The sequence below is a fragment of the Hylobates moloch genome, unplaced genomic scaffold (assembly GCF_009828535.3).
Source record: "Hylobates moloch isolate HMO894 unplaced genomic scaffold, HMol_V3 SCAFFOLD_16, whole genome shotgun sequence".
NCBI classification, from domain to species: Eukaryota; Metazoa; Chordata; class Mammalia; order Primates; family Hylobatidae; genus Hylobates; species Hylobates moloch.
This window is the reverse complement of record NW_026652291.1, coordinates 38,158,670-38,182,502: the sequence shown is the minus strand read 5'-3', so window position 1 is coordinate 38,182,502 and position 23,833 is coordinate 38,158,670. Positions and strand designations below refer to the sequence as shown.

The 23,833-nt window shown below is 38.0% G+C and overlaps 2 protein-coding genes across 3 annotated transcripts in view; both read left to right on the top strand.

Annotated features, from left to right (window-relative positions):
* GARIN2 (golgi associated RAB2 interactor family member 2) overlaps positions 1 to 12,186 on the top strand; it is a 100,081-nt gene extending 87,895 nt beyond the window's left edge. Inside the window, exon 9 of the mRNA XM_058429580.1 lies at positions 12,105 to 12,186. Within this exon, the coding sequence (XP_058285563.1) occupies positions 12,105 to 12,109 (5 nt within the window). The 3' untranslated portion in view covers positions 12,110 to 12,186. The remainder of the gene's footprint in view (positions 1 to 12,104) is intronic.
* Positions 12,100 to 23,833, top strand: part of PALS1 (protein associated with LIN7 1, MAGUK p55 family member) — a 61,481-nt gene continuing 49,747 nt past the window's right edge. Inside the window, exons 1-2 of one of the 2 annotated variants that reach the window (XM_032180497.2) lie at positions 12,100 to 12,186; positions 22,313 to 22,600. In XM_032180497.2, coding sequence (XP_032036388.1) covers positions 22,336 to 22,600 — 265 coding nt within the window. In that variant the 5' untranslated portion in view covers positions 12,100 to 12,186; positions 22,313 to 22,335. Of the gene's footprint in view, positions 12,187 to 22,075; positions 22,601 to 23,833 lie in introns of both variants that reach the window. The other variant, XM_032180496.2, reaches the window with a different exon arrangement.

Genomic DNA, 23,833 nt, shown 5'->3' with positions numbered 1-23,833 from the left:
TATAACAGGAGTTAGTTATATTTTTAGGATATTCATTTTTAAGCTATAAATAAATACTATTAAAAACAGTTTGTCAAGTTATGACATGTGGCTCACTTTGCCAGCACATACTGAAATTGGAGCAATGCAGAATAGAGAATAAAATTTTTTATATTGTAGCAAGCTGGAATGTTGGTAGCCTAGTATCACTTTACATATGTAGTAGGAAAATTCACACACATATCTACTGTTTCTCTACTTGATTGCCTTTGCTGCTTGGTAAACTGAGTTTTTTTAGGTACTTTGAGCAATAGATATCTTGTTACCACAATCAGATACTAAAATAAACTTGTAGTCTGTTAGCACATGTAACAGTGAAATTAATGATTGTGTTAAAATTTATTTTATGAAGCAGTCAATTGAAGGAAAGAGATAAATTTTCTCTGATCATATTTTAAAGGCAAAAAAAATGATGTGATTTTGAAGGAAGCATGTAGTCAGTATGGTATCTTACAGACATGTAACTTAACACAGCACTGTGGATGCACATTAGGATTTACCCATCTGAATTTTAGTTAATGTTCTATTGCTTCTAGCTATATGACAACTTCAGTGCCTACATATGTGGAAAACAGATATCTGACCTGTCTACCTTTCAGGGAAATTGTAGAGATCAAATGAGATAATATACTTGAAATTGGCTGTAAAAACAAAAACATTTTACAAATATAAGATATAAGTATGTAAATTATTTATAAATTTGCCCTTCTAGCCTATCCCTTTTGTGTCCTATCTAGCAGTTAACAACCTGCTAAAACTCCCAGTATAAATGCAATAATTAAAAAATAGAATTTATCGTCTCTTTTCCAATTCTTATCCCTATCCCCGCCTCGAATCCAGAGACCTTATTCTATGCATTTTCCTATTTTAAGGTTCCATAATTCTCCCAGACTCAGTTGACATACTCAGTATTTTAAAATTCTGTTTGGCTCCTGGTCTCCAAATCCCGTGAAATCATTCTTTATAATAACTGTTGTTTGAAGTGATCACTTTTCATTCCTTCTGCTACTTCCCTTTATCCTGACATGTGTAAAGTATTAAAACATTGTCTTTATTGGCCACTTCACTTACGTTGTCCCCTAGTCAACTCTGGTTACAGTATAGAGTAGACTTAGCTTTCAGAAAATCTGTTTTGTTCTTTTCTAACTCAGAAACCTTTAGTCTCCCATTATTTGCAGGAGAAAATTCAAACAATTTAACTTACCATTCAGAGTCAACTCTGTCTTTATCTTCTATCTGTTACGGTGGCTCTGTTTCTTAACTAGACTGGTCTTATTCTCCAACTAGGCCATATATATTCTTCATTATTAGCCATATACAGCAAAACCATATTGCAGGTAATTTTAAACCACATGTTTAAAAACCCATTTCTAGCCAGTTTGAAAATGTTATAAATTACCTTTTATCCTAGTGCCTTTAAAAAAAACTTTCCTAGCCTTTTAGATACATTTAATCTTTTATTGCTAAGGAGTTGAAGGTGATAATAGAGCAGTTCAAGTAACCAACCATTTGATATCCTTGATACTCCTTGGCTTCTAACCAGTTTCTGCCATGAGTGTGCAGTCTTGAATATTTCCAAAGGCCTTCAATTTTGTGTTTATTAGGAGCAAATAGGGAATTTTCTATTGATGAAAAATGAAACACTTTTTACTTCAGGAAATGTTATGTATAATATATAGGGTCCCTAATTTGTCTAACTGAAAAGAAAAGAATCATGATGCTCTCTTGTCCTCCTCCCACCCCTCTTTATATTGCAAGGTAAACAGGAATATTCAGATTTGTAAAGGAAAATGGTGAGTATGCAGTCCCCTTGTGCCCTGGGAGTACTTAAGGTCAGAGCTCAACTTTAGGGATAAAAAAGCAAGAAGAGACTATTAGGTATTTGAATCTGCAAATGTACTTCATAGAATTTCATTGTTTAAAAGAGAATCTCTATGAACAAGTGAAGGAAAATCTTACGAAGGTACCCTTCAAAACACTGAACTAAGAATTAATCTTTAAAGATTTTTCCTCTCTTCTCTTAGTATAGGAAAAGACTAAAGAAAAATAATGGCAAGAGTTAAGAGCTTCTGTTCTGATGTCATACAGACTTGGTGTGTGTTTTGGCTCTACCACTTAGATTTCTGACCTCGAAAAGCAACTTAACCTCTCCCTATTTGTTTTTCTCATTTGTAAACTGATGATAACTTTGAGGAGTTGGAAGGATTAAGTGAGAAGATATATGGGAAACTCCTTGGCACTGTGTCTGGCAAGTAGTGTTGCTGCTTTTACTTCTACTGTGACCTCCTCCATCACTGCTTACTCAACCATTTAGACGATTGTTCTGCTCTTGTCTTCTGTAAAATAGGGATAGTAATTTTTTTTATTTTTTTAGAGATGTGGTCTCACTGTATTGCCCAGGCTGGTGTACACTATTCACAGGTTTGATGATAGCCCCACTATAGCCGTGAACTCCTGGGCTTAAGTGATCCTCCCACCTCGGGCTCCCATGCAAGCACCTGGGACTACAGGTGCATGCCATAGCACCCGGCAATAATTCCTTTAAATGAACATACAAGGATGGTGTAAGGATTAGATGATGTCATGGACATGCAACCATATGTACAAGAGTACCTGTTACAATTGTAGGATGTTTATTTTAAAGTGTTTGTTAGGCCAAATACTGTTTTTTAAAACCTGTCTCCTCGTTTGTCATTGGGGATGATAGTGGTATTGAAATTTGTAGAATTGTTTAAAGATTAAGTATATTTAACATTCATAGCACAGTGTTGAGTACATAGCGAGAAACAGTAAATATTAATAGTATTAGCTATGATCACTAAATATGTTTTGGCTATACCTTTTTTTTTTTGTCTTGCCTTGTTTGGACCACTCTTGATGTAACTATTTATCATTTTATTTGCATGTTTTGTCTTTCCAGCTAGATTGTAAGCTGTTGATAGTGGGGGAATGAATCACGTATTAGAATATAATACTAAAAATATTTACTTTCCTACTCAGGCCCCAATATTTGTGTAAAGCAATTGACAGTACTTTTTATTCCATTTGCTCTCTTACTATTCTGTTGGTAATCATTACCTTGTTGAATTTCTCATTTTTCTTTTAATCTTTGTCATTGTTTGTATAATCTTGGTAAGTGATTTACATTTTCTGGACCTTCCTTTATCGTTTGTAAAATAATAGAAATAATGGAAAAATAATGCATCACATCAGAGTTTTGCTGTATTTTTTTAAACATTTAAGTCAGCAGAACTTTTTTTATTGAGCTTTAGAAAGATAAAAGATAAAAAGATGACCCTTGAAGTCCCTTTCTGAGCATTTTGGAAAGCACTGGATTAAATGATGTGAAAACACTGGATTAAATGATGTGAAATAATTTTAGCTTCAGTATTAGTTATTTGGAAACCACCAGTACTTGAAAAAAAAAGTTGAGACACAGTAAGCTAAAATATTCCTCTCAGATGGTTAACAAGGAAGCTTGCTAAAGGTTTGCATGTGTAGGAAATGTACTGAATGAGTGAATGCTTCAAATTTTGAGTTATGTTAGAGAATATTAGTTAATATTTCAGTGTTTGCTTTGTCTAACGAGGGTTTCTCGGCTTTGGCATTATTGACATTTTGAATGGAATAATTCTTTGTCGTGGGAGGGCTGTCCTGTGCATGTTTAACAGCATCTCTGCCTCTACTAAGCAGATGACAGTAGATGCCCGCCCTCCCTGCTGAGTCATGGCAGTCAAAGTTGTATCTAGACATTTTCAGATTTCCCTGGGGATGAGGAGCGGTAGAAGACAATATCACCCTTGGTTGAGAACCATTGGCATCCAAAAATGTTTAGAAGAGTTAAGGTATTATTTGGAAATAAATCTGCCTTTTTTATTTTTAGCTCTTAATACTCTGTTTTTAAAATTAGGAATTGACAGTTTGTAATTATGTATATTTATGGGGTAGAAAGTGGTGTTATGACTCATGAATACAAAATTGAATAATTAAATCAGGCTAGTTAACATATTACCTTAAATAGACTTTTTTTTGTGGTGAGAGCTTTTGAAATTTACTCTCTTGGCAGTTTTGAAATGTATAATACTCTATTATTGACTATATTCACCATGCTATGTAGTAGATCTCAAAAAACAAACATATTCCTGTCTGACTGAAATTTTGTATCATCTCCCCATTCCCCACCCCAGCCTCTGTAAACACCATGCTACCCACTGCTTCTGTGAGTTCAATTGTTTTAGATTCCTCATATGTGAAAACTTGCAGTATTTATCTTTCTGTGCCTGGCTTATTTCACTTAGAATAATGTTTTTCAGGTCGGGAGGGGTGGCTCACGCCTATAATCCCAGCACTTTGGGAGGCCGAGGCGGGTGGATCATGAGGTCAGGAGTTCAAAACCAGCCTGGCCAAAGTGGTGAAACCCCATCTCTACTAAAAATACAAAATTAGGCCGGGCGTGGTGGCTCACGCCTGTAATCACAGCACTTTGGGAGGTTGAGGCGGGCGGATCATGAGGTCAAGAGATCAAGACCATCCTGGCCAACATGATGAAACCCTGTCTCTACTAAAAATACAAAAATTATCTGGGCATGGTGGCACATGCCTATAATCCCAGCTACTCGGGAGGCTGAGGCAGGAGAATCGTTTGAACCCGGGAGGCGGAGGTTGCAGTGAGCCACTTCGTGCCACTGCACTCCAGTCTGGTGACAGAGCGAGACTCTGTCTCAAAAAAAAAAAACCAAAAAATTAGCCAAGTGTGGTGGCAAGCACCTGTAATCCCAGCTACTCAGGAGGCTAAGGCAGAAGAATTGCTTGAACCTGGGAGGCAGAGATTGCAGTGAGTCGAGATCGCACCACCGCACTCCAGCCTGGGTGACAGAGTGAGACTCCATCTCAAAAAAATAAATAAATAAATAAAATAAATAAATGATGTTTTCAGTTCCATTCATATTGTTGCAAATGATGGATTTTCTTCTTTATAAAGGCTAAATAGTATTCCATGATATATGTGTGTATGCACACACATTCTACATTTTCTTTATCCATTCATCTGTTGATGGACACTTAGGTTGATTTCATAATTTGACTATGGTGAATGTGAACATGAGAATGCAGACATCTCTTCAACAAACTGATTTCAAATCTTTTGGGTAAATACCCAGAAGTGAGATTGCTGGATTATAGGATAATTTTATTTTTAATTTTTTTCTCTCCTATTTATTTATTTACTTATTTATTTTTTATTATTTTAAGTTCCAGAGTACATGTTCAGGATGTGCAGGTTTGTTACATAGGTAAATGTGTGCCATGGTGGTTTGCTGCACCTATTTTTAGTTTTTTTGAGGAACCTCCATAGAGTTTTCCATATGGCTATGCTAATTTATATTCCCATCAACAACATACAGGGTCCCTTTTCTCCATACTCTTGCCAACATGTCTTTTTGATAGTAGCCATTCTGATAGATGTGAGATGATATCTTATCATGGTTTTAATTTGCATTTCCCTAATGATGAGTGATGTCGAACATTTTTTCATATATCTATTGGCTATTTGCATACTTAACTTTTTTTTTCGTGACATAGCCTCAGGAGGTTCTGAGAACATGTGCCCCCATTTGTATATCTTTTGAGAAATGCTTTCTCAGTTCTCTAGTCCATTTTTAAATTGAGTTTTTTGTTTTCTTGCAATTGAGTTGTTTGAGTGCCATTTATGCAGCTGGTCTTTCATATCTGTGGGCTTGGAAATCCATGGATTCAACCAGCCATGAGAAAAAACTGTACAAAAAATAAAAAGTAATACAAATTTTAAAAATATAGCATAACAGCTATTTATATAGCATTTATATTGTGTTAGGTATTATAAATGAAGATGATTTAAAGTATATGGGAGAACGTGGATAGGTTATATGCAAATACTTTGCCTTTTTTTTTTTTGAGACAGAATCTTGCTCTGTCACCCAAGCTGGAGTGCAGTGGCACAATCTTGGCTCACTGCAACCTCTGCCTCCTGGGTTAAGCAATTCTGCCTCAGCTTCCTGAATAGCTGGGATTATAGGTGCATGCCACCATGCTTAGCTAATTCTTGTATTTTTAGTAGAGACGGGGTTTTACCATGTTGTTCAGGCTGGTCTCAAACTCCTGACTTTGTGATCCGCCCGCCTCAGCCTCCCAAAGTGCTGGGATTACAGGCGTGAGCCACTGCACCCGGCCTACCTTGCCATTTTTAACAAGAGACTTGAGCATCTGCAGATTTTGATACGCATGAGAGTCCTGGAACCAATTCCCCTGTGGGTGCTGGCAGGATGACTGTATTTTAGATATTAACCTCTTATCAGATGTATGGCTTGCAGATATTTTCTCCCAATCCATAGGTCGTCTCAGCACACTTTTTTTGTGTGTGGGGGGAGGGGGAAGGGGTCTCACTCTGTCACCCAGGTTGGAGTGCAGTGGCTTGATTTCTGCTCATTGCAACCTCCATCTCCCAGGCTCAAGCAATCCTCTCACCTTCACTTCTTGAATAGCTGGGACCACGGATGCGTGCCACCACACCCAGCTAATTTTTTTATATTTTTGGTGGATACGGGGTTTCACCGTGTTGGCCAGGCTGGTCCTGAACTCCTGAGCTCAGGTGATCCACCCACCTCGACCTCCCAAAGTGCCTGGATTAGAGGCATGAGCCTCCATGCCCAGCCTAGCATACTGTTAATTGTTTCTTTTGCTGTACAGGAGCTTTTTAGTTCGATGTAATCTCATTCGTCTATTTTTGCCTTTGTTGCCTGTGCTTTTGGGGTCAAATTCAAAAAAATCGTTGCCCAGACCCATGTTGTGTTATTTTTTCATGTGTTTTCTTGTAGCAGTTTTGCACTTTCTGATCTCATGTTTAAGTTTTTGAATCCATTTTGAGTTGATTTTTGTACTGTAAATGGTATGAGTAAAGGTCCATTTTCATTGTTCTGCATGTAGATATCCAGTTTGGAAATAAATTTTTAATAAAATTTGTAAGTGAATATTTTAGAATCTAGATGGTTAGTAAATTGTAAATGCAACAGTGTTTTTTTCCAGCTCTTTTGTCCATATTACCTTGTTTTAATTTTTATCCCAAAGCCATTGTATGGCCTAGAATCATGGGGTGAGAATAGGAAGTTATAAACTAAATCTTTCAGTTACAGATGTGTTATATATATGCTTTTTGCCAGAAATGCAAAAGCTGTTAAGTCTCTTCAAGTTTACATCTGAGAAAGATGTATCTTCTAAGCTAATGATACTGCCTTATTGATATCCAACAGAATTGTCAGGAATCATATTTTTTTTTCCATCCATGAGGGCAGATGATTTATATGGTTTTAAGTTATAGTATATGTTACTCTTTATTCCCCTTTGAAATCTTACTGGGTTTTTACTTTGAAGATTTTTTAAATTGGGATTTTGCTTCCATTCCTTACAAATTTTGTCTGGTATAGTATATTCTAAATACAGTTTGTTTTTAAGCTATGAAAATAGCAGTTGTTTCTTTGGAATGCAATTATCTGGATGACGAAGGTACTTCGATCAGAAACCTAAACCATGAACTATGTGGAATTTTAGAAATGCCTTTTATTATAGGAATTGTTAGGGTGTTCTACTAAACAGTAAACCCAGAGCCTGGGCATGGTGACTCATGCCTATAATCTCAGTGATTCGGGAGGCTGAGATGGGAGGACTCTTGAGCCAAGGAGTTCAAGACCAGACTGGGCAACATACTGAGACTCTGTCCCTAAGAAAACAAACAAAAAGTAGCTGGGCATGGTGGCGTGTGCCTGTAGTCCCAGCTACACAGGAGGCTGAGGTGGGAGGGTTGCATGAGCCAGGAGTTTGAGGCTATAGTAAGCTATGATTATGCCATTGCACTCCAGCCTGGGCAACAGAGTGGGACCCTATCCCTATTTAAAAGAAAAATTAAAAAGCCAGTGCAGTGGCTCATGCCTGTAATCCCAGCACTTTGGGAAGCCAAGGTAGATGGATCACCTGAGGTCAGAAGTTCAAGACCAGCCTGGCCAACATGGTAAAACCCTGTCTCTACTAAAAATACAAAAATTAGCCGGGTGCAGTGACATGCGCCTGTAATCCCAGCTGCTCTGGAGGCTGAGGCATGAGAATCACTTGAACCAGGTAGATGGCGGTTGCAGTGAGCCAAAATCGCGCCACTGCACTCTAGCCTGGGTGACAGAGTGAGACTCCATCTCAAAAAAAAGAAAAGAAAAAAGAAAAAAAAAGTAAACTCAAGACATTTGCACTTGGTCTTGTAATTTAAGGGACTTTATCTGTCCATTAAAAAACTTTTTAAATCTGTAAAAATACTATTTATTTTTTGTAAAGACAAGGTCTCACTATGTTGCCAAGGCTGGTCTCAAACTCCTGGTCTCAGTGATACTCCTGTCTCTGCTTCCCAAAGTGTTGGGATTACAAGTGTAAGCCGCCATCCCTGGTGTAAAAACTTCTTTTATATTGTGCCCATTGAGTTAAACAAGTTCAGTTTACTTTGAATATATGTTTAAAATTAAATAAATATATATTTATTTAAAAGTCTTTTTAATTCTGTAATGTAAGAACTCATTTTTCAGTTAGATCTTGGGGACTTTATTTTTGTTTAAGTTGTGCCTTTTTTACTGAATAATAATTTCAGAGCTAATCTACTGCATGAGTAACTCAAATATTTCAATTTTTTTTTTGAGGAGTCTCACTCTGTTGTACAGTGGTGTGATCTCAGCTCACTGCAGCCTCTGCCTCCCAGGTTCAAGCAATTCTCATGCCTCAGCCTGCTGAGTAGCTGGGATTACAGGTATCTGCCACCACGCCTGGCTAATTTTTGTATTTTTAGTAGAGACAGGGTTTCACCATGTTGGCCAGGCTCGTCTCAAACTGCTGACCTCAAGTGATCCACACGCCTCGGCCTCCCAAAGTGTTGGGATTACAGGCGTGAGCCCCATTGCCCAGCTGAAATATTTCACTTTTGACTTGTGTTTACTTAGTTTTGGACATAGCTAAGTTTCTTCTGTAAAGATAGGTCATTCATTGTTGGAAACTTAAATTCATACAAGAAGTGAAACAGTTATCAAGTAAATAGAGTCTTTTATGTGATGTCAGTATACGACTTGTTTTTGGAATATACAGTTATCTTTTTAAAAAACTTCGTTTCTTGGCCGGGCACAGTGGCTCACGCCTGTAATCCCAGCGCTTTGGGAGGCCAAGGTGGACAGATCACTTGAGCCTAGGAGTTTGAGACCAGCCTGGGCAACATGGTGAATCCCTATCTCTACTAAAAATACAAAATTAGCCAGGCGTGGTGGCCCATTCCTGTACCCACCTACTCAGGAGGCTGAAGTGGGAAGATCACTTGAGCCTGGGGAGGCAGAGTTTGCAGTGAGCCAAGATTGTGCCACTGCACTCCAGCCTGGCTCACAGAGCAAGACCCTGTCTCAAACAAACAAATAAATAAATAAATAAACAAATAAAAATAAATGTGGTTTCTTTGAGATATAATTTACATGCAACAAGATGTCATTTTAAGTATATAATTTGAGGTTTTGTTTTCTTTTAAAATCAGCTGAATAGGTATAACTTCAATTAAAATTCAGTTTTTTGTTTTTTTGTTTTTTTTGTTTTTTAAAATGAGATGGAATTTCACTCTTGTCGCCCAGGCTGGAGTGCAATGGCACAATCTTGGCTCACTGCAGCCTCCGCCTACCAGGTTCAAGCAATTCTCCTGCCTCACCCTCCCAAGTAGCTGGGATTACAGGCATGCACCACCATGCCTGGCTAATTTTTGTATTATTAGTAGAGATGGGGGTTTCACCATGTTGGCCAGGCTGGTCTCGAACTGCTGATCTCGGGTGATCCACCCACCTTGGCCTCCCAAAGTGCTGGGATTACAGGCATGAGCCACTGCACCCAGCAAAATTCAGTAATTTTAAGTGTTCAATTTAATGAATTTTCAAAATGGGTTTATTGAGGTATAATTTATATTTTATAAGATTTAGGTTTTATGGGGACAGTTTAAATTTTAGTAAATTTATGTAGCCATGCAGACTATCACTGAAATCTAATATTAGGACACTTTTATCACATGAAAAAATTTCCTCCTTGCCTTTTTCAGTCAGAATCTGCTTCCATCTCCAGGAAACGACCAAACTGCTTTTTGTAATAGCACTAGTTTTGCATTTTCCAGAAATTTTGCACAAATGGAATCATACTCTTGTGTCTGGCATTGTGTTTTTGAGACTGTCTGTGTTGTTGGATATTCAGTAGTTTGTCCTTTCTTATTGCATTTTTTATCCATTTTATTTCATTTTGTCCATTGTATTCCATTTTTTGTTCATTCCCAGCTGAAGGATAATGTATGCTTTTAGACTATTATTAATATTGCTCCTATGCATACTCATTACAAATCTTTCTTTGTGATTTTTACAGATAAAAATATGTTTATTTCTTTCTCTTGTGTGGACTGTCTCAGTCATATGGAAACTGTATGTTTAACTTTTTAAGAAACTGCCAGACTGTACAATTTTACATTCTCATCAGCATTGTATAGGGGTTCCCCTTCCTTCACATTCTCTTCAGTGCTTAATATTGTCACTTTTTAATTTTAGCCATTTTCTTGTTTGTAGTGTTATTTCATTGTGTATTTTTTAAACAGCATTATTGAGATAGAACTCTCATACGATACAATTCATCTGTTACCAGAAGGGGGTTCCCCCGATCCAGATCCCAGAGAGGGTTCTTGGATCTTGCATGAGAAAGAATTTGGGGCAAGTCTATAGAGTAAAGTGAAAGCCAAGTTTATTATGACAGTAAAGGAATGAAAGAATGGCTACTCCATAGGCAGAACACCGACATGTTACTTCTTGATTATATGCTAAGCAAGGGGTGGATTCATGAGTTTTCCGGGGGAAAGGGATGGGCAATTCGCAGAACTGAGGGTTCCTCCCCTTTTTAGACCATATAGGGTAACTTCCTGACATTGACATGGCATTTGTAAACTGTCTTGGCACTGGCAGGAGCGTCTTTTAGCATGCTAACGCATTATAATTAGCATATAATGAGCAGTGAGCACAACCAGAGGTCGGGATTTGCCTGGCTTCTTTACCCCAACCTGTTTTGTCAGCAGGGCCTTTGTGACCTGATTTTGTGCTGACCTCCTATCTCATCCTGTGACTTAGAATGCCTAACCTCCTGGGAATGCAGCTCAGTACATCTCAGCCTTATTTTACCCAGCCCCTATTCAAGATGGAGTTGTTCTTGTTCAAACGCCTCTGACACATCCCTTTCAAGTGTGCAAATTCAATGGATTTTAGTATATTTAGAGTTGTACAACCATCACCACAATTAATTTGCATCATTCCCCAAGAGAAACCTGCATGTCTTGGCCATAATTCTCCCACCCATTCACCCCCGGTTTTAGGCAACCACTGATCTACTTTTTGTCTCTCTATATTTGCCTCTTCTGGATATTTCATAAATAGAATCATACAGTATGTGGTCCTTTGCTGCTGGCTTCTTTAAATCCTGTTTGTAGGGTTGATCTATGTTGTAGCATGTATCACTACTTCATTTTTATTTTCCAATAATGTTTCATATAGGATTATACAAGTTTTAATAAATTCATCCGTTGAACATTTGGATTTTTTCTACTTTTTTTGCTATTATGAATATTTTTGTACAAGTTTTTTTGCGTGTGTGTGTAGATGTATGTTTTTATTTCTCTTGGTTTATACCTAGGAGTAGAATTGCTGATATGGTAACCCTATGTTTAGCCTTTTGAGGAATTGCCAGACTGTTTACAATGTGTTATTGGAAAGTTTCCATTTGACATTCCTAACAGCACTAATATACAACAACATAGATTTTTAAATTGATATCCATTGGATACAGGGGTCATGGTGCATTTTTATGATGTCTTACTAAGAAATCCTAGCTATCTGCAGACAGAATTGCTTATCATATTGAATTAGTCTTTCTCTTCCTCCTTTACCCCCTCAAAAACACTGCAGACATTTACATTTGATCAATTGTCTCATTTTTCTTTTTTATAGAATAAGAAAAACTGAGTTGTGTGAAAAACTGGAGAAGAGAAACTAAAAGGACAGTAGAAAAGGTTTTTCCAGTTTGCATAATGTAAGTTCTTTTCACTTTTCTTGGCTTGAATCCTGCGTTAGCTGACAAAGCTGTTTCTATGGAAACAAATAGTTTAACTTCTTAGAATGTCAGAGGAATGCTGATCACTTAAAATGAGACTTCCCAGCTGCTGGTCAAAGGGCATTACTTGCTGGAGAAAGAGGGGAAGGATGAATTCAAAAAATTCTAGAGTTCTGGACACTAGTGTAGACTGAACATGTTTATGCATATGAAGTATAGCTCTTCTATTTTACTCTGCCTAAAAATTAAGATACTGGTAATATAGGAAATTGGATTTCTGCTCACCTGTCTTGATTCTCAGCTCTTAAACAAACCATTCTATTCGTTGGTACCCTTTTCAGTGGGCCTGTACCCTTTAGGCTATTTCAGTCCCTCCAGTCTCAATCATTTGCGCTTGTTGTGAAGCTTATTTAGCTTCCCTTTGCCCCCTTCTCCCGCAACTAAAACTCCTTTCTCCCTTACTAGTTTGAGGTTAGCATTGAAACAGCTTCGGCATGCCAGCCTGAAAATTTTTCTTGCTTTGTGGACTATGTAAAGATTTTTGTATGTGTTCGTTTTCTGGCAGGGATGGGAACAGGGATTCTGATGAGGATTTGAAATGTAGTCCTTTGAAGCTTTCTTTCTTTTTTTTTTTTAACTTATAATTGGAAAGTTGAGAAGAAAAGAATTAGGGCCAGTAACTGGTAACTCTGCTGTCTTCATAAGATGGCCTGTTATTTACACACGATGAGGTAGTTCTCTAGTTCAGTCATTTACCAGCTTCTGAATTGTCAAAGGACTTTTTTTTTTTTTTAAGAGAGGGAGAGTGCAATTGCTTTGGTCTGGGAGGACTTTTTCACTTTTTTTTTTTTTTTTTTTTTTGAGAGGGAGTCTCGCTCTGCCGCCCAGGCTGGAGTGCAGTGGCGCGATCTCGGCTCACTGCAAGCTCCGCCTCCCGGGTTCACGCCATTCTCCTGCCTCAGCCTCTCCGAGTAGCTGGGACTACAGGCGCCCGCCACCACGCCCGGCTAATTTTTTTGCATTTTTTAGTAGAGACAGGGTTTCACCGTGGTCTCGATCTCCTGACCTCGTGATCCGCCCGCCTCGGCCTCCCAAAGTGCTGGGATTACAAGCGTGAGCCACCGCGCCCGGCCCACTTTTATGATGTGTATAGACTACATGTATGGGCTAGAGTATTTGTGGAGTGCCTGCTTAAAAATTATAATCTAAATGCTAAAACTATAGGATACAGTATAATGTTTTTTTTAAATTCTGGAAGAACTTTAGGATCTTTCATTGCCTTCATTAAATTAACTTGTGAGCATTATAGAGTTTTTGGAGTGTTAAATGGTGAAGTAATTATTTAACAAGGTAGTCTGGAAGATTTCTTGTAGAATTGGGGACTTGAGGGAGATCTTGAAGGTAGAAATCAATGGAAAAGTAGTTCACCAGTCATTTGGGCAGAAAGATGGGAGAGACACAAATGAGGAAGGTAAATTAGAAAGCTCATGCAGGCGAGTAGTAAAAGATATAGCTAGAAATCTTGGATTCATTTTTTGAGTTTGGACTTTATTCTCCAGGTAGTGTGAAAGCCATCAGAAGTTCTGAACAGAACAGTGGTTTGCTCATATACTTAATTAAGCAAACACTTAGCAGCTATCACGGCTATAGAGGTCAACAAGACAGATCCCTGCCAATTAGATAATTTACCTGTGTGATCTACAGTTACCTTGAAATTAATGTGTCTAAACCCATATTTCCCTTTACTTCTGATTCTCCTATATTTTCCAATGTGTCTAAACCCATATTTCCCTTTACTTCTGATTCTCTTATATTCTCCATCATAATTAGTGACATTGTCATCTACCTAATAAGCCAGGGATAGTGGTTAAGAGTGATGGTTCTGGAGTTACACTGCCTAGGTTCATATTCTGAAGCCTTCTGTTGTTTGGCCTTCTGCTGGGCAATGTTACCGATCCAGAGATGGGTCAGCCTGGTTCCTGGCTTCAAGGAGCTTCTAGTCTAATGAGATAGAAAGGCAGAGATAAAAATAGCAGTAGTCCAACTTGATCAAGAATGTGACAGGGATTATAGGATTCCAGAGGACAATGTATTTGAGCTCAGACTTAAAAGAGTAGGCAAAGATTAGATCCTAGGCAGTCTGATTCTGGAGGCTGTTCTCTTAAACATGCCATCTTGGGCTACTGGATGGATATAGTAACATTAGTTAGAATTGAAAATGGGGAGAGGATTAAAGAGAATAGGAGGAGATTAAAGGGAGATATGAGTTTAATTTTGGACATATTTCTAGATTCTTGTGGGAAATTCTGATAGATAGAATAATGGTCAGCTGGGCGCGGTGGCTCACGCCTGTAATGCCAGCACTTTGGGAGGCCGAGGCTGGCGGATCACGAGGTCAGGAGTTTGAGACCAGCCTGGCCAACATGGTGAAGCCTCGTCTCTACTAAAAATACAAAAATTAGCTGGGCGTGGTGGTGGGTGCCTGTAATCTCAGCTCAGAAGGCTGAGGCAGGAGAATCGTTTGAACCTGGGAAGTGGAGTTTGCAGTGAGCCAGGATCGTGCCGTTGCACTCAAACTGGACGACAGAGTCTCAAAAAAAAAAAAAAGAATAATGTTCAAGGATCTTGTCTCAATAACCATAGTATCTAGCCAGGGGTAAATAATTAAATTTGCGTACATATCACTCCTCTTTTTTAAATCTTTGATGATTCTCTTATTCTATGGAGTTAAGGATTTGTATTTAAGACCTTTAATAAGATGGACCCAATCAAACTTTCTAGTCATATCTTCCACTACTCTCTTGACTATTTTAGTTCAACTAGCCTTATTTGTACTTTCCCCTCACATCTTTCATCGTCCCACCTTTGGTTCATATGGCCCCTTTCTTATTTCTCCATCTTGTCTTTAAGGCCTACTTCCAACCTCATTTTTCATCTACAAAATGGGCATATTTGGATCTACTTCTGGAGTTGTAATGAGGAATAAATGAGTGAATACTATGTGAAGTGCTTGCAGTGTTGGCTGGCACATAAAGAAGTGCTCAGTAAATGTTAGCTATAGTTGGAGTTGTTAACTACTACTACCACTATTCCTACTCCTACAACTTCTTTCTCCTCCTCCTCCTTAAACTCTTTCTCTTATTCACTTTTTGCCCTCCTATATGAAATAGATACTAAGTTCTACTGATTCTGTAATCTACATATTGCTTTTTTTTTTTTGAGACAGAGTCTTGCGCTGTCTCCCAGGTTGGAGTGCAGTGGCACGATCTTGGCTCACTACAACCTCTGCCTCCTGGGTTCAAGTGATTCTCATGCCTCAGCTTCCCGAGTAGCTGGGACTACAGGCACAAGCCACCATGCCTGGATAATTTTTAAATTTTTTGCATGTTTTTGTAGAGGTGGGATATCAGCATATTGCCCAGGCTGGTCTCAAACTGCTAGTCTTAAGTGATCCACAGCCTCAGCCTCCCCAAATGCTGGAATTACAGGCGTGAGCCACCACGCCTGGCCTGTAACCTTCCTATTTCTTGACTACAACTTCTTCATTCTCACTGTCCTAGTTGAGGACCCCATTTCTTTTTTTTTTTTTTGAGACGGAGTCTCGCTCTGTCACCCAGGCTGGAGTGCAGTGGCGCAGTCTCGGCTCACTGCAAGCTCCGCCCCCCGGGTACACGCCATTCTCCTGCCTCAGCCTCTCCGAGTAGCTGGGACTACAGGCGCCCACCATCACGCCCGGCTAATTTTTTTGTATTTTTAGTAGAGACGGTGTTTCACCGTGGTCTCGATCTCCTGACCTCGTGATCCGCCCGCCTCGGCCTCCCAAAGTGCTGGGATTACAAGCGTGAGCCACTGCGCCCGGCCGAGGACCCCATTTCTAATAGGTGCTTTCAGTCTGTTCTCATTGCCACCCTTCAGTCAGCCCTCTACACTTCAATAGGAGTGATATTTCTTTTTTTTTTTTATACTTTGAGTTCTAGGGTACATGTGCACAACATGCAGGTTGGTTACATATGTATGCATGTGCCATGTTGGTGTGCTGCACCCATTAACTCGTCATTTACATTAGGTATATCTCCTAATGCTATCGCTCCCCCCTCCCACCTCCCCAACCCCACGACAGGCCCTGATGTGTGATGTTCCCCACCCTGTGTCCAAGTGTTCTCATTTTTCAATTCCCACCTATGAGTGAGAACATGCAGTGTTTGGTTTTCTGTCCTTGTGATAGTTTGCTCAGAATGGTGGTTTCCAGCTTCATCCTTGTCCCTACAAAGGACATGAACTCATCCTTTTTTATGGCTGCATAGTATTCCATGGTGTATATGTGCCACATTTTCTTAATCCAATCTATCATTGATGGACATTTGGGCTGGTTCCAAGTCTTTGCTATTGTGAATAGTGCCGCAGTCAACATACGTGTGCATGTGTCTTTAGAGCAGCATGATTTATAATCCTTTGGGTATATACCCAGTAATGGGATGGCTGGGTCAAATGGTATTTCTGGTTCTAGATCCTTGAGGAATCGCCACACTGTCTTCCGCAATGGTCGAACTAGTTTACAGTCCCACCAACAGTGTAAAAGTGTTCCTATTTCTCCACATCCTCTCCAGCACCTGTTGTTTCTGACTTTTTAATGATCGCCATTCTAACTGGTGTGAGATGGTATCTCATTGTGGTTTTGATTTGCATTTCTTTGATGGCCAGTGATGATGAGCATTTTTTCATATGTCTGTTGGCTGCATGAATGTCTTCTTTTGAGAAGTGTCTGTTCATATCCTTCGCCCGCTTTTTGATGGGGTTGTTTGATTTTTTTCTTGTCAATTTGTTTAAGTTCTTTGTAGATTCTGGATATTAGCCCTTTGTCAGATGGGTAGATGGTAAAAATTTTCTCCCATTCTGTAGGTTGCCTGTTCACTCTGATGGTAGTTTCTTTTGCTGTGCTGAAGCTCTTTAGTTTAATTAGATCCCATTTGTCAATTCTGGCTTTTGTTGCCATTGCTTTTGGTGTTTTAGTCATGAAGTCCTTGCCCATGCCTATGTCCTGAATAGTATTGCCTAGGTTTTCTTCTAGGGTTTTTATGGTTTTAGGTCTAACATTTAAGTCTTTAATCCATCTTGAATTAATTTTTGTATAAGGTGTAAGGAAGCGATCCAGTTTCAGCTTTCTACGTATGGCTAGCCAGTTTTCCCAGCACCGTTTATTAAATAGGGCATCCTTTCCCCATTTCTTGTTTTTGTCAGATTTGTCAAAGATCAGATGGTTGTAGATGTGTGGTATTATTTCTGAGGGCTCTGTTCTGTTCCAGTGGTCTATATCTCTGTTTTGGTACCAGTACCATGCTGTTTTGATTACTGTAGCCTTGTAGTATAGTTTGAAGTCAGATAGGGTGATGCCTTCAGCTTTATTCTTTTGTCTTAGGATTGTCTTGGCAATGCAGGCTCTTTTTTGGTTCCATATGAACTTTAAAGTAGTTTTTTCCAATTCTGTGAAGAAAGTCATTGGTAGCTTGATGGGGATGGCATTGAATCTATAAATTACCTTGGGCAGTATGGCCATTTTCACAATATTGATTCTTCCCATCCATGAGCATGGAATGTTCTTCCATTTGTTTGTGTCCTCCTTTATTTGGTTGAGCAGTGGTTTGTAGTTCTCCTTGAAGAGGTCCTTCACATCCCTTGTAAGTTGGATTCCTAGGTATTTTATTCTCTTTGAAGCAATTGTGAATGGGAGTTCACTCATGCTTTGGCTGTTTGTCTGTTATTGGTGTGTAGGAATACTTGTGATTTTTGCACATTGATTTTGTATCCTGAGACTTTGCTGAAGTTGCTTATCAGCTTAAGGAGATTTTGGGCTGAGACAATGGGGTTTTCTAAATAGACAATCATGTCATCTGCAAACAGGGACAATTTGACTTCCTCTTTTCCTAATTGAATACCCTTTATTTCCTTCTCCTGCCCGATTGCCCTGGCCAAAACTTCCAACACTGTGTTGAATAGGAGTGGTGAGAGAGGGCATCCCTGTCTTGTGCCAGTTTTCAAAGGGAATGCTTCCAGTTTTTGCCCATTCGGTATGATATTGGCTGTGGATTTGTCATAAATAGCTCTTATTATTTTGAGATACATTCCATCAATACTTAGTTTATTGAGAGTTTTTAGCATGAAGGATTGTTGAATTTTGTTAAAGGCCTTTTCTGCATCTATTGAGATAATCATGTGGTTTTTGTGTTTGGTTCTGTTTATATGCTGGATTATGTTTATTGATTTGCGTATGTTGAACCAGCCTTGCATCCCAGGGATGAAGCCCACTTGATCGTGGTGGATAAGCTTTTCGATGTGCTGCTGGATTTGGTTTGCCAGTATTTTACTGAGGATTTTCACATCCATGTTCATCAGGGCTATTTGCCTAAAATTCTCTTTTTTTGTTGTGTCTCTGCCTGGCTTTGGTATCAGGATGATGCTGGCCTCATAAAATGAGTTAGGGAGGATTCCCTCTTTTTCTGTTGCTTGGAATAGTTTCAGAAGGAATGGTACCATCTCCTCTTTTTACCGCTGGTAGAATTCAGCTGTGAATCCATCTGGTCCTGGACTTTTTTTGGTTGGTAGGCTATTAATTATTGCCTCAATTTCAGAGCTATTATTGGTCTATTCAGGGATTCAACTTCTTCCTGGTTTAGTCGTGGGAGGGTGTATGTGTCCAGGAATTTATCCATTTCTTCTAGATTTTCTAGTTTATTTGCATAGAGGTGTTTATAGTATTCTCTGATGGTAGTTTGTATTTCTGTGGGATCGGTGATGATATCCCCCTTATCATTTTTTTATTGCATCTATTTGATTCTTCTCTTTTTTCTTCATTAGTCTTGCTAGTAGTCTATCAATTTTGTTGATCTTTTCAAAAAATCAGCTGCTGGATTCATTGATTTTTTGAAGGGTTTTTTGTGTCTCTATCCAATAGGAGTGATATTTGTATAAAAATGAATGTGATCCTGTCATCCTCTGCTTAAAATCTTTTAATTATTCTTACTATTTTCAGGGTAAAGATCTAAAACTCTTCTCAGTATGGCTTCCTGCTTGTCTTTCCAGTTTTATCATTATTCACGTACAGCATGTTCCCATTGTCCCATTCAGCTTTATTGTATTCTATTCTGTTTTCTGAAAGTGCCATTCTGTCATACTCTTCCTTCCTATTGGTCATGTGAGCCTGTCTGCCTGGAATAGACCTTTCTACTATCTGGCTAATTTTTAGTTGCCCGTTGAAATCTAGCTCAAAGAAATGTATCCTTATGTTTTGAGTGTTTCCTATCACCTTTTACCGCAGACCAAGTTTTATAGTTCATTGTGACATTCCAAGTTGAGTTGAACAGATGTTTATTGGGCATTTCTTATGGATATGTATTAGGCTAAGCACTGGAGCTATAAAAGTAAGACATGACTCCTGTCTCTAACAAATTTAGAATCTGTTGAGGAGATTGAGGAAAAATAATCATTTATTTTCTTTGCTTTCTCTCCCAGTAGACTGAACATTCCTGGGGAGATAACCAAAATGAAATTTAAAGCAGATTACTACCAGGTTATAGAAATTTTTCTGAGAGCAAAGATTGGATCCAGATATATAAGTATGATAGTAAATAGTACAAGCATGAGAATTTTGACCTGGATGACCTGGCCCTGTCTCTCTTGCATGACTTCTAATTTTCCCTCATAGTGTAGTGAATATGGACACAGATACAGAGCTTTTAAGTTGAGTTTTAAATTTCAGATCATAATTTATATATATATTAGTTAAAAATACATCATTTAATATTAAATTTGATTTTTAATATCCAGTAATTGTTATAGAGAGGGTTGAGAGTTTTAATTTTCTGAAAATACTAAATCCACTCCTGGATTTTAAAAATTAAGCATAGCACTGTAGTAACTCCTACATAATTTTTCTGCTTACTTGTAATGAAAACATTTAAAAAGCTGAATTTGCATTTGCATATAATCAGTGCCTAAAATAACTTAAGAATTGCCTAACATAAATCAAATAGCTGTCATGTTAATGAAAATGAAGGCAATCTAATGGTAAATAAGGTGCTTACGTGTAGATCACGGTTAGAAAGAAGACAAAATTTGGATGAAAGACAGAAAAATCTACCAAAAATTTTGTGCAAATGTAGTTTTAATAATAGCTCATGTAACTGGCATCCATTTTCCTGATTGTTGGACTAATGGTTTTCCTGATAGCCTAGTTGGGTTTGTATTAAGCATTTTGTCTTCTGTCCCTGTTTGCATTATGACCCAAGATGTTTGAGAAAAGATTGGCTGGTATTAGGAATATTATCTGAAAACCTGGCTTTTGCTTAGTTGACATTGTGCTCTAACCAACTTGTTTACTAAAATGATGCCCAACTCAAGGAGGCAGTAGGTTTATTATTGTAAATATTATTGCTCTTGAGTGGAAAAAAAAGGCTAATTAGATTTAATGTGTGGGTTTACACGTATGTAAACAACCTGCCTATGTATGCCTGAGAAATAGCTTGATGAAAAGCCAGAGTTATCTGGTAAAATATTTTTATTTTCTAAAATATGTTGAAAGATTTTTAAAATAGAATCAAGTTAATACTGGTAATTAATGTAAGTATACATTAACTCATGTGAAACTCAGAACAGTCAGTCCTGTGAATAAAGCTTCCAAGTGAATCTAAGGGTCAAAGAAAGAAAATGACTGGTCTTAAGTCATAAAACTAGAGGATTAAAAGTTGAATTTTCTTATCTACCTGTTTACTGTGATCTTTTTGCTGTACAGTATGACTCTGAAAAGTTTTTGAGTGGTAACAGATACTACCGTTTTCTCTAAGTGAATCCTTGTAATTCTTGTAGAGTTAACCCCAATTCTTTTTTTTTTTTTTTTTTTTTTGAGATGGAGTCTCGCTCTGTCACCCAGGCTGGAGTGCAGTGGTGTGATCTCAGCTCACTGCGGCCTCTGCCTCCCAGGTTCAAGCGATTCTCCTGCCTCAGCCTTCTGAATAGCTGGGATTACAGGCACCCGCCACCACACCTGGCTAATTTTTGTATTTTTCTTAGTAGAGACGGGGTTTTGCCATGTTGGCCAGGTCTCGAACTCCCGACCTCAGGTGATCTGCCTGCCTTGGCCTCCCAAAGTGCTGGGATTACAGGTGTGAGCCACTGCACCCTGCCCAATTCTTTTTTTTTTTTTTTTTCTTCAGTGGGACCAGTTATAAAGACTGATAACCCATGTAATCCTTGTCTCAATGTAGTTTTGTCTTGTAGCTGCCTCAGCTGCTAATTGAAGTTTCTTATTCGTTGGCCATGTTCTTCATCTCAAAAACTCCTAAAGATGAATTAATGATCCCCCAGAATACTGCTTGTATTTCAAGTGATGTACAAACAAGGCTGCTATATGCTAAATCAGTTGATCATTCATCAATTTCTTTAGCAGTTATTCTTTAGCAGTAAGTTATTTCAATCCCATGTTAATTGTTGAGCATAAAGTACAGTGTTGAGACAACTACTAAAAGATGATTAAAACACCTTTTATATTTGAAGCAAGCAACATGTTCTCTACCAAACTAGTACCCCAAACTTTACTTTCCTACTTTGCTAAACTTTCCAGTACTGTGTATCATTTTTCTTAGCTTTAAAATTGAATAGTATGTTTCACATTTTTGGAAGGGGACTTTTTGGGGGAGAGGGGGAATCTTGATTTCCTCACCATTATCTGTAAAGTGAAAGTACTTAATCTACTTAGCAAAATAATATTATATACTTACTATTTTCTATGTTGTATGGAGATTAGAAGTGGGCTGTGTAAAAACCTGCTTTTATATTGTAATTCTTATACTTTTTTTTCCCCCATCTTTCCCCTTAGATTTCCTTCATGGATACTTTTTCATAGCATTATTATGTGATGTGAGAAGTTTTTTTTTTTTTTTTGAAGTAACATGGATTTTATACTACAGAATCAAGAGAATTGGCTTATGGGAAAAATTGATTTATAAAAAGTGGTACAGGTTTTTATAGATAACCATGACAACATCCCATATGAATGGGCATGTTACAGAGGAATCAGACAGCGAAGTAAAAAATGTTGATCTTGCATCACCAGAGGAACATCAGAAGCACCGAGAGATGGCTGTTGACTGCCCTGGAGATTTGGGCACCAGAATGATGCCAATACGTCGAAGTGCACAGTTGGAGCGTATTCGGCAACAACAGGAGGACATGAGGCGTAGGAGAGAGGAAGAAGGGAAAAAGCAAGAACTTGACCTTAATTCTTCCATGAGACTTAAGAAACTAGCCCAAATTCCTCCAAAGACCGGAATAGATAACCCTATGTTTGATACAGAGGAAGGAATTGTCTTAGAAAGTCCTCATTATGCTGTGAAAATATTAGGTAAGTAAAAATAGAGGTATAACAGAAAACATTTTGCTTTAATTTGTCTGTGCCTTATAATGTATATGGGAAGGAAGAGGGTTTAAGAGAATGTAAATAATGACAGTTTGAATTCCAGACTAAGATCCTTTGTTTTCTTGGAAACGCCGTATAACTATTGTTTACTGTTATCAACATAGAGCTAAAAGCATGCGGCTTAAATGTTAAGTCACTATAACATTTTTTTTAGATATTAAAGAGTTCTGCATGGACCCTAACATTTAAAGCCTTGAAATTTACCTTTTATATCAAACCACAAACTTTATGCAAAATACTAAAAAACAATTTTCAGATTTTGAATTTCTGATTTCCTGAAAGTTTGTAAAATAGTAATGAAATTAGTAACGACAGTTTAAATTCTTCGATTTTTTAAATTAATGATTGTCAATAAAAAGAACTGGTATTGTTCATATGGTATCATAAACATAAAATAATGGTATTTTCTATATCCCCAAATTCTGTTCTGTGGGGAAAAAAAAAAAAAGTCCTATGAGATATAAGTAGATACAACCAAACCAAAAGAATTCTGTGACCAAATGGATTTTGAGAACTCTGGGCTAAATAAGTTAAATAGCTTCTTATCACGGGACTTCTCATAGCTGTTAGAATGTTACTAGGCATTGTGAATCTACAAGAGAGATTGATATCAAATGCATGTTTCCAAACTTAGAATATTTAATCATTGAATTTACTGCCTGCCCTTCTTGCACGTGCACATACACCCAAGTGCTCACTGAACTAGTGTTAGGAGAGCATTTTATTTTTTGGTGGTTTGCTATTTTTTAGGTGTGAAAAAAGATATATTTCTACTTTTTTGTAGAATGAGAAAGTTTTTATTGTCATTGTCATCATTTTGCCATTCATTTAAGGGTCTGTTGAGCCTGTACTAAGTGTTTTAGCAAACATCGTTCATGTAATAAAATAATCCCGTTAACAGTACTCTGTAATCTCCATTTTCGAGATAAAGAAATTGAACCTTAGTTAAACAACTTTTTAAAGACACCAGTGGTAGAGCCAAGTTTGAATTTGCCAGATTGGATATTGATGTACTGCACAAAATGGAAGGTTTGAATGGAAACCGGTATCCAACCTGCACTTCACTCACCAGGCCAGAGCTGTGACTACCCAGAATAGAGAACCTTTTTCTAATTTGGCCAAAGGTACCATGTATATGCCAGATTTGTTCCTCATTAA